Source organism: Centruroides vittatus, unplaced genomic scaffold (assembly GCF_030686945.1).
Source record: "Centruroides vittatus isolate TY-2023 unplaced genomic scaffold, ASM3068694v2 contig_377, whole genome shotgun sequence".
NCBI classification, from domain to species: domain Eukaryota; kingdom Metazoa; phylum Arthropoda; class Arachnida; order Scorpiones; family Buthidae; genus Centruroides; species Centruroides vittatus.
Window position 1 is genome coordinate 106,848 of NW_027122198.1, and position 10,438 is coordinate 117,285.

General features: G+C 36.6%; 1 protein-coding gene across 3 annotated transcripts in view; it reads right to left on the reverse strand.

Moving 5' to 3' along the window:
- The window catches only part of LOC136975659 (nitric oxide synthase-interacting protein), a 39,794-nt gene extending 29,926 nt beyond the window's left edge, over positions 1 to 9,868 (reverse strand). Inside the window, exons 1-2 of one of the 3 annotated variants that reach the window (XM_067270764.1) lie at positions 9,819 to 9,868; positions 9,464 to 9,670 (exon numbers count right to left, since the gene is read on the reverse strand). In XM_067270764.1, the coding sequence (XP_067126865.1) occupies positions 9,464 to 9,639 (176 nt within the window). In that variant the 5' untranslated portion in view covers positions 9,640 to 9,670; positions 9,819 to 9,868. Of the gene's footprint in view, positions 1 to 9,463; positions 9,780 to 9,818 lie in introns of those variants that run through there. The other 2 variants (XM_067270765.1, XM_067270763.1) reach the window with 2 other exon arrangements.
- Between the last annotated feature and the right edge of the window lie 570 nt (positions 9,869 to 10,438).

Sequence of the window (10,438 nt, forward strand, 5' to 3'; positions counted from 1 at the left end):
TCAGGGTTGCAAAATCACCTGAAATCTTATGTACAGCTTTTGAAATTTTCTCTATAGACGAATTTAATCGTTTAAATTATGTTAGAAACTTATGGAAATAAAATATTAATGTCCACATATCACTCAGTGGTTTTAAACATAATAAACGAAATAGACAACATACCAACTGATGTTCATAAACAATACTTAAGCAAGAAGGAATAATATAGAATAACTATATTTGGCAGACACACAAGAGATGTCAGTAGCATTTAGGAAAAATACATCATTTTATATCTAGGCAATAAAAATAAGTTGACTCGGCTTTTCTCAATCAGACTTCACATATTATTATTAACTCTCCTCAATTAAATACGAGAATCATCCAGCTAAAACTTATTTTAATACATTCAAATATAGATTCAGTTACAGGTATAGGACAAAATAATAGGAACGCCCCTTTCGAAATGTGTTGTACTTCGACCACCCAATACAGCCCCACCACGTCTCAACATTCTGCCATCCAGCAGGAGTGAAAGGGAAAGTATCAGTCGAGCATTTGGCAACATGACAGTTGCATGAGAAAATTCTGTTCCCAGCAAAGCGCCATTATGTCCGACCTGTCCGATGTGCAAAGAGGCATGATTATTGGAGCTCGCCTCACTGGAGCGTCAATGTCTAGAACAGCCAACCTTATGAGTGTTTCAAGGTCTACTGTGTTAAGGGTTATGACAGCCTACACAAAACTGGGAAAGGTGTCCTCTGCGAAGCAGAATAGTGGGAGAAAGTCGAAGTTGACCGACCAGGATAGACGAGCATTGAAGAGGATAGTCACCCAAAAACATAAGACTACACTGCCACAGATAACCTCTGAAATGAACACCCATCTCTAGAACCCCGTATCCACCAAAACTATTCAACGAGAACTGCATGCTGCAAGCATTCATGGCCGAGTAGCCATCCCAAAGTCATTAGTGTCACCGCAGAATGCTATGAAGCGATGACAGTGGTGCTGAGACCACTGAAACTGGACACAACAGCAATGGGAACAGGTCATCTGGCCTGACTAATCATCATTTACATTATTTCAGACCACCGGATGTGTGTTTGTCTGGCAAACACCAGCAGAGGCATTTCATGTTGACTGTTTGGTTCCTACCGTGAAGCACGGAGGAGGCTCTGTGATGCTGTGGGGAGTGATATCATGGCGTGGCTTGGGGTCACTTGTAGTCCTGAGGGAAAAGGTCAGAGGCAAGCATTATTGCAGTATTCTTGCAGATCATTTATACCCTATGCTTCATATTCTGTTTCCTGGAGAACATCCTCTATTCCAAGATGACAATGCCCCGGTACATATGGCTTGCTGTGTTCAAACATGGTTGGATGAGCATAATGATGAAGTGGAACATCTCACATGGTGTCCTCAGTCCCCTGATCTCAACATCATTGAGCCTGTGTGGGGTTTTTTTAGAGAACAAAGTCCTTGCTCGGTTTCCTCCTCCATGCACACTACCTGAACTCGAGACCACTCTGCAGTAGGAATGGCTGTGAATTCCCTTGGCTGTGAACTTTCTGCACAACCTTTATTTGTCAATCCCACATCAGATACAAGCTGTAATTCAGGCCAATGGTGGCCCAACTCCCTACTAATAAATATTTTGCATTCTTTCACAGGTGTTCCTATTATTTTGTCCTATACCTGTATTTTGAAAGATATTCTAACTACAAATAATACAAGCAATAAATAATAAATATATATTTGGATTATATATATTATAATTATAGTAATGATTAAACATACAAAATACAAATTATATAAACAAACATAAAAGTCTATAACTCTAATATAATAATGGATGTCAATAAACACATATCCAACAAATTAAAATATTTCATAAGTGATACTCTAATCAATTAAACAAAATAAACATGTAACAATGCTTTAAATATTGTTTCATCCATCCACAGTTAACCAGGTTAAAATTTAATTTTTTTTTTTTTTTTTGACTACCTAAGTGCAATTTTACCAATGTTTCTTATAATTATAAAATTCTTGAAAGTATCATTTATAATTTTGTTTTGAGACAATATTTGTTGATGAAATATATTAATTAATTATATTTCAGACTATGTTAGAATATTTTAAATTTGATATGTTAGATTGCGCTACTTCCTTTAAGACTCCATCAGTTAAACAATATTTGAATGGAATGATTAGTACAACTTTGAAAATCATTCCAAAAATTAAAAAAAATTAAATTTCAACTTGGTTAACTGTGGACGAATGAAACAATGTTTAAAGCATTGTTACATGTTTATTTCATTTAATTGATTAGAGCAGTGGTTCTCAACCTTCCTAATGCCACGACCCTTTAATACAGTTCCACATGTTGTGGTGACCCAACCATAAAATTACAGTATTTTTGTTGCTACTTCATAATTGTAATATTGCTACTGTTATGAATCATAATGTACACATCTTCCACAACAAGTCTACTTCTGAATTTAGACTTGATAACCAACAAGCTGGAAAACCATGTTTCACAAAGATATGTTGTTGGAAATAGAACAAGGCGGCACAACACAGTCTCAGATAGAACAGGATATGACTGCAAACGCTTGATCCAGAATTTTGTAACTGGCATTATATAATCAGTTCTCACTGCATTGCTGTTAAAAAGTTCAATGAACTCCTCTTGTGCTGTCTCAGGAACATCTTCAACTTTGACTGTGAATGGGCCTCTGGCAAGTGAAAATGGGGTATTGGGTAGATTTGGAAAGTACAATGAAATTTCATCTGCAACAATGTTCAAGTGTTCTTTCACTGAAATTATCACTTTAATGCATTTGAAACCATGTCGGTAATTATTGCTGTCTCCTAAACACTATAAAGTGTAGACACTCGGACACTTGGCAAGTGTCCGAGTGTCTACACTTTATAGTGTAAGTAATCAATTAAACAAAATCTCAAAAAGAAATGAAATAATGATTCATCATTATTTCATTTCTTTTTTATTTTCACTTATAGTATTTAGAAGACAACAGAAATTATCATCATAATCCTTTTCTCTGGTTCAATGTCATGTTCCTCAAAAAAAGCAGATTAGGTAGCAACATGTAAATTTTATTTTCATCCAATTTTTTTTGCCAAAGCTGAAGTTTCATCTGGAATGATCAGATCTTTTCAGACAAATCAAGGCATGTTGCATTTGGTCCTTGCAGTGATAAATTTAATTCATTCAAGATGGCAAAGATCTCAACCAAGTAAGCTATTTTCTGCAATTTACTTTTATTGCTGAAAAGTGCTTCAAACTGCAGTCTTGCTTTCTGATTAAAAAACATTTTGAGTTCATCACGATGCTCAAAAACATGTTTTAAAACTTTTCCTCTCGACAACCATCTCACTTCAGTGTGAAATAGCAGAGCATTGTTCAGCACATCCAACTTGTTGCACAGTTGCAAAAACAGTTGACTATTTAAAGTGCTTGCATTTACAAAATTGACAGAAATTATAATGCTTTTCATTACTTCTTGTAACTCTTGTGATGGAATCTTCATTGCTAATATTTGCCAATGAATCATACAGTAAGTTCCAATGACATTTTGTGACTAATTCAGTACCAAACATTGAAATCCAGATTGACATCCTAGCATAGCTAAAATACCATCTGTGCAAACACCACAAATCCTTTCCCCAGAGATCTTATGCTCTTTCATAAATGAACAAACTTGACAAATACATCACGTGCAGTAGTTTTCGTTTCAAAAGTAGGTTTGCAAAAAAGAAACACATCTTTAAAGTCACCATCATTAATATATCTCATGTAAACCAGTAACTATGAACAGTTTGCAACGTCTGTAGATTCATCAAGCTGGATACTAAATATTCAAAGTGGAGCAGATTTAATTTACTGGATTACCTGATCAACAATATCAGCAGACATGTCATCTATTCTTTTGTGGACGTTGTCGTTAGATAAGGAAATTGCATTCAATTTCGTAACAAATTCGTCTCCAATCATAACTCGAACAATGTCTTTGGCCAATGGCAATAGTAAATCTTCAGCAATGGTGTAAGGTTTCATAGCTCTGGTGATTCTGAGTGTCACCAAATACAAAGCTTCAACGGCTGCTACATTTTGTTTGTGGTACTTGCCACCAGTGTCGAGTCTGGCTTTCTTGAGTCCATCAGCTTTGCTTCTAAAATAGTTAGTATCCTTGCCAGCAAACCTCAGATGCTTGCTATCAAAATGGCATTTTAGTTTGTTCAGCTTCATAGATTTGGCTGATAGAACTTCACAACAAATAACATATTGCAATTTCTCAATTCCTGCTGTAATTATTGAGGTAAAACCATGCTGTAAAAAAATCCTCACTATACAGGGTGGGCCAGCAAAAACGAAACGACAGTGTTCGTGTTTGTCCACGCAAACCGCTCGGACAGGTCAATTTTACTCTCGAGGGGACATCTTTTGCAATAAAGTTTTTGTGATTCTGAATATTAACTAAACAAACATTTTTTTCGAAATAAATGCTTGTTTAGTTAATACAAAATAAATGAGTTTTTAAAATTTTTTGTTGTCTGTTGTATTCAGAATCGCAAAAATTTTATTGCAAAAGATGTCCCCTCGAGAGTAAAATCGACCTGTCCAAGCGGTTTGCGTGGACGAACACGAACACTCTGCTGTTTCGTTTTCACTGGCCCACCCTGTATAAGAAAATATAGTATTATAAAAAATATTTCTTAATGTTCCCTACACAATCCATTGTCATAGTATAGTTTGCTAATGAAAATAATATATAACAATAGCCTAATAATACAAAAGATGATACATGGCAGCATAGTTTAGTCAATGCAGTTCATTAAAGATTCCTATGATTTACCATTCTCTGTGTTGTTTTCTTTACGTACCTATTACTATCACAAGGGGGCAGTACTCAGCTGAATATAATAAGACCAATCAGCATCCAGATTAAGTTCCCATGGTACAAATATTTTTTTTTGCAGTAGTTGATGATTTTAATTATAGTAATTAAATTCATGAAGTGTCATTTTACCTCCAAGACTGTTGCTTTCAACACAGTAGCTGCTTTTAACAGAGTAGCTGCTTTCAACACAGCAGCTGCTCTTTACACATGTGTGACTGGTCCACATAAGTACAGTACATTATGGTGCCAACACCTGTATTTATGCAGAGTGTATGTGACAGGGTTTGCATGATATCACCTTGCTGGGTACTCTTATGTGGGCATATCTGCATTAGGGTGGACCCGCCTAGAGGAGCGATGTCTCAGTTCTCAAGACCATCAAAAATATGTATTTTCTGATGGTCTTAGGCAACCCTCGTAAATGGGTCATTCGACCCCAAAGAGGTCTCAACCCACAGGTTGAGAACCACTAGATTAGAGTATCAGTTATGAATATTTTAGTTTGTTGGACATATGTTTATTGACATTAGTGTTGCAATGAATAGTATATTCGTCCAGGAGCATGGCCAAGTAGCCGAATATTCGGCCAAACGATTCGGCTTGATTAACGCACTACGAAAATTGGCGCACAAACTACATTATGGCAAGGACCCTGCTCTCTATTGGCCCACTCTCACTACACTTCACCAATTGCATTAATTCTTGACAGTTGTAGCGGACAGACAAGAGCATCATGGCAGTATGCGATAAGTGATAATATCAAATGTGGATAACAATGAAAAGACCGACACGTGTAAATAATGGAAAAAGAACAGCGAAGGACTACGAAGTGAAAATGTGAAAATAAATACAAAATTGAGTTGATAACATAATCGAACAAGTTGAGGCAGGTTATTGGCATGAAATTCACAGACATCAATGCCAAATAATTGTTCTCATAGACTTCAGAAAGCTAAATGATTGCAATGAAAGTCACTTAGCATGCACAGGCAAAAGCATGGGGCCGTTCAGGCTACGAAGCTGTCTCGAATCTGTGAAATCATAACTGTGACTTATACCAACCTCCTATCGGTCTCTTTTCTCAGTTATCACCAGGCTACGAGTCAAGTAATTGTAAAATCAGAAATCTACCACGGAAAAGTGACGAATCGAAAGTATCGTGCGCAGACATATGATGTATGCATAAGCATATGTGGACTAGAACAATAGAGGAAAGAGAAAGGGAAGAGCAAAGACAAGTGCTTAAAACGAAGGACAGGCAGAATCAGACCCTCAGATGTGCAACTATTCTCAAATAAATAGGTGTGTATGTGTGCTGACCTTTGTAATTATAAATTGTGAATACATGTGACTAATATTATTTTTTTTATTTTGTGCACGTTATAAGTTATAAATAAATATAAACAAACAACACTAACCCAATAACATTAAATCTAAATACCGAAATGATTAATTTACTGTGTTTTTGTTATTTCTTACTCCTGTTTTTAGGTATTCGGTATTCGGCTGAATAGCAAAAAATAGGCTGAATACCGAATATTCATTGCATCACCAATTGACATCCATTATTATATTAGCATTATAGACTTTTATGTTTATTTATATAATTTGTATTTTGTGTGTTTAATCATCATTATAATTAAGGTTTGGATTTTTGGGTGCTGCACCCACTCAATTTTTGAAAGGGGCAGAGTGTAAAAAGACAAACTAAGTTGGTTTTAGTGCAGTAGACCCACTCATTGCCATATTTTAGCACCCAAATGCACCCCCCCCCCAAAACCATGCCCCAAAACAGTGACTAGCACCTAAACTATATATTTTGCACCCAGCTTCCCCCTTCTTTGCCTTTTCAAAGAATATGTTGACAATTCTCTCTTTTTTCGGTGGTTTTTATTCATTCTCGAGGGGGAAAAAACAAATTCGTTAAACCAAACCATGTATGCTGAGGAAAAAAATTATAATAATTAGCTTACTCTCTTCTTTTGTTGAGAGAAAAGAGGGTAAAACAGAATTTTCTGGACTAAACAACTAAGCCTTAGGGTTGTTTTAAGAACGTAAACAGATTCATTATAAATCTGCAACACGTGTTTTCTTTTCTAAGAAAAGAACAATCTAGAAAATTCTGTATTGAGGTCACCTTACTCGGACTTGTGAGCACAAGTTCCAATTTCCTTTGTTCGGTGTTGGTGACATTAGAAAATAGCAAAATTGTCTGCATCTAAATTGAACATTTTAGCAAATAAGTTTAAAGATGAAGGTATATGCACAGACGGAAAGTTTCTTGGCTGTTCCATTTGCAATTGTGATTTTGGTTGATGTGAAACACCAAGAAATGAAAATCAGGCGACACAAGTTCGGAAAAGCATAGAGAAGGCAAACAAAAAAGGAGGAATTTTGAGCATATATTTATAGGGGCATCTGGACGTCGGCAGTGGCATAGCGAGGGGGTGCAAGGGGGTGTATCATGCACCAGGCTGCACTCACAGAGGGATGCCCAAATGGTCTCCAGGACAAACTATATGTGTTTCTGGAGGGGGTAGGAGGGCGCCAATAAAGTGTCAGGCCACGAACGCCAATAAAGTGTCATGCCCCAGGCGCCAGTTATGTTAGCTATGCCACTGGTTGTTGGAGACAATCCTGTAGTATTTATACTGGAAGAAACAACTGATTCCACAAAACAGTACGCGCTGAACATTCTTGTTGCATCACCAACCAGGCACTATGTACAACCAATGTTGTTCAGAATGTACTGTACCAACTTGAAAATACAAACTCAACGAACTCTAACATCTGGTCATCCGTTGGGGTCTTGGATAAACAGTGTGGTATTTTACTGTGTGAGAACTTCGAAAAAATTCATGTGTTTATCAATGAACTTCCTCCTGGCGATTCTGCAGCCGTTGACAGTGTCAAGAAACTAGTCGCCGATCTAGTAGTGACCACAGAGCTCTACTCCGTGCATTCGTACAAGTTACTGGTGAATAAAATCAACAAACTGGAAAGACGTGGAACTGAAATGCAGGATTAGTGGAATGTTGTAAGTCAGGCGCTTGATGTACTGGAAGGTTTTGCTCTGGACAAACTCAAATCTAGTTTATCAAAAACTCCTGATTTGAAAAATATTCTGGATTGCACCAAACTAGAATTCTGAGTAAAACTGAAACATGTCCCCTTAGTCTCAGTCAATGTAAAAAAATCTTTTTCTTTATATAAAAACATTCTATCCTCCAAACGAGAAAACGTCACTTTTAAGAACATTAAAATGGTTACTATCGTAAAAATTACAATGCTCATCTTTATGTCTAAATTGCAATAAACAATTATGTAGTTTGTAAATATAGTACATCTTGTTGGTTTTTGTCTTAATAATATAGCATTTAAAAAAAATCCAAACTGGCACCCAAAACAGAGAAAAAAAACCACCCAATCCATTCTAAAACTGCACCTAGAAATCCAGATCCTAATTATAATGTAGTCCCCATGGGACGAAGGTCAGCTTTTAACACGTTTTGGATAATATACAGTAAATATGCACTCTCCATCGCAATGGATGGAGAGTGCACCGTTTAAATGACTTTAGCCTCTTCCCATTTTACAATCGTTCATTCAGTCTGTGCTATAATTGATAATATTGTGTTGTGTCGTCTACTGCCTAGTCTGCATTCTTGGAACATAGACATGCACCTCAGTGCTGGCTTTTGCTTGCACCTCAGCACCTGGGTGAAGGCGAGTCCCACCCCTAGAACTATATAACATCAAGTACTTCACAAATAGTCAAGTGGGCTACTCGAAACCAGCATAGTCACATGGGCTAAATAATTAAATGCCACAGTCTTGGAAGTACCGCCATTAAGGCTACCTAGATGCACTTCTACCGAAACATCATACGTTTCCTTTAACAATAGAGTTGTGCCGGTCATCTATCTCAATGGTGGGCAACCTCCAGCCCGTAGGCCAGCTACAACCTGCGAAAAGTTTCTATCCGGCCCGCGAGATCTTTAATAGATTATTAAATTGGAAAAATAACTAACTAATAGTTATTTTTCCAATTCTTTGTAATTTTTCGAAAACGGTAAGAAATAAATGTAGTAATTAACTTCTTTTTTTTTTTATTTTATATTCGCAGACTAAAAAATTACAGGTCACAAGAAGGCGTCAATTAACTACTGTGGCCCACGGAAAAAGCATAAAATTTATTCTGGCCCATGTTATAAAAAAGGTTGCCCACCCTAGATCTATGTAACACATTTGAAAGGAAAATTTTTTAACTGAAATAACGTGACTTCCGGTTTGCATTGGAAGTTCTTATATAGTTAATCGGGCCTCCTGCCTTTAAGGTTTCCATACCTGATCTCGCCTTACATCTATCAAATTCCGTTGTCGAGATTCGGGAAAGACAGACAAACAGACGGACGACAGTGAAAATCTATAGGTCTACAATTTTTTCAAACTGTAGCCCAATTACAGATAAAAACGAAAGCACAGGTAAGATGGTAGGTCCGACGGAGGGAGGTCGGGAGCCAGAACCTTACAGAGATAGAAAGAAAATACTCACGTCACCACGGGGTTGTGACAGGGCTGCAATGTCAAACAACAGCAATCGAAATCCTTGACAGAATCCTTCCCAATTCGGTCCTTTTGAGTACCGTATCCGCAAGTCTTCGTATCTTTCTGTTTTTCGTGGTAAGTGTACACGGCACCCGCAGTACAGTTCTTGGCGTGTCGAGTCATTTTTCTACCGGTCTCCTTAATTCACTGTGACCTGACGACGAGCATTACGCGACGTTGGCGCCACCGAGAAATTAAAATGGTTAATACGGCAGAAGTTAACTTACTTTGGAAAATTCAACATAATTATTTTTGTATTAAATTATAATATAATTCCAAAATAATTATTTAATTTTCTCAACTGTTAGAAATTTTAAATTTAACGAGTATTTGAAAAGCTTTGTGTACGATTGTAGAACAGTAATTTCCTCAGAATGGCCTGTTACAATTCGCTTGTGCCAACGATAGATCTGACACCTAATGGTATTAGCGCGAACTACATAATGGCGGCTGCTATGGGTATAAAATAGTTTGTTAGAATAGAAAGTGTTCACCCTATCTAATATAGGCCATCGTCAGGTTTAATATTATAAATGTTCCAAAACGGAACGTACCACTTTCGAATATTTTACATATTTAAAATTCAAAAAAATAATTTAACTTTAAAATAAATTGAAAGAAGTGTGTATATTAAAGAAATAAATAAACAAATAAATCATAGAAAACAAAACTAAGTAGAAAGAAATGATATAAGAGTTTTTTAAGTGCCATTCTTTTTTCTATTGTATATTTCCTCGCTGTTGGAAGCGCATTAGCATCCATAGCATTTAGGCAACGGTTTTTCATTTTACTTTTATAAATTTCCACTTTTTCCATCTCCAACGCAATGGATGGAGAGTGCACCGTTTAAATGACTTTAGCCTCTTCCCATTTTACAATCGTTCGTTCAGTCTGTGCTATAATTGATAATATTGTGTTGTGT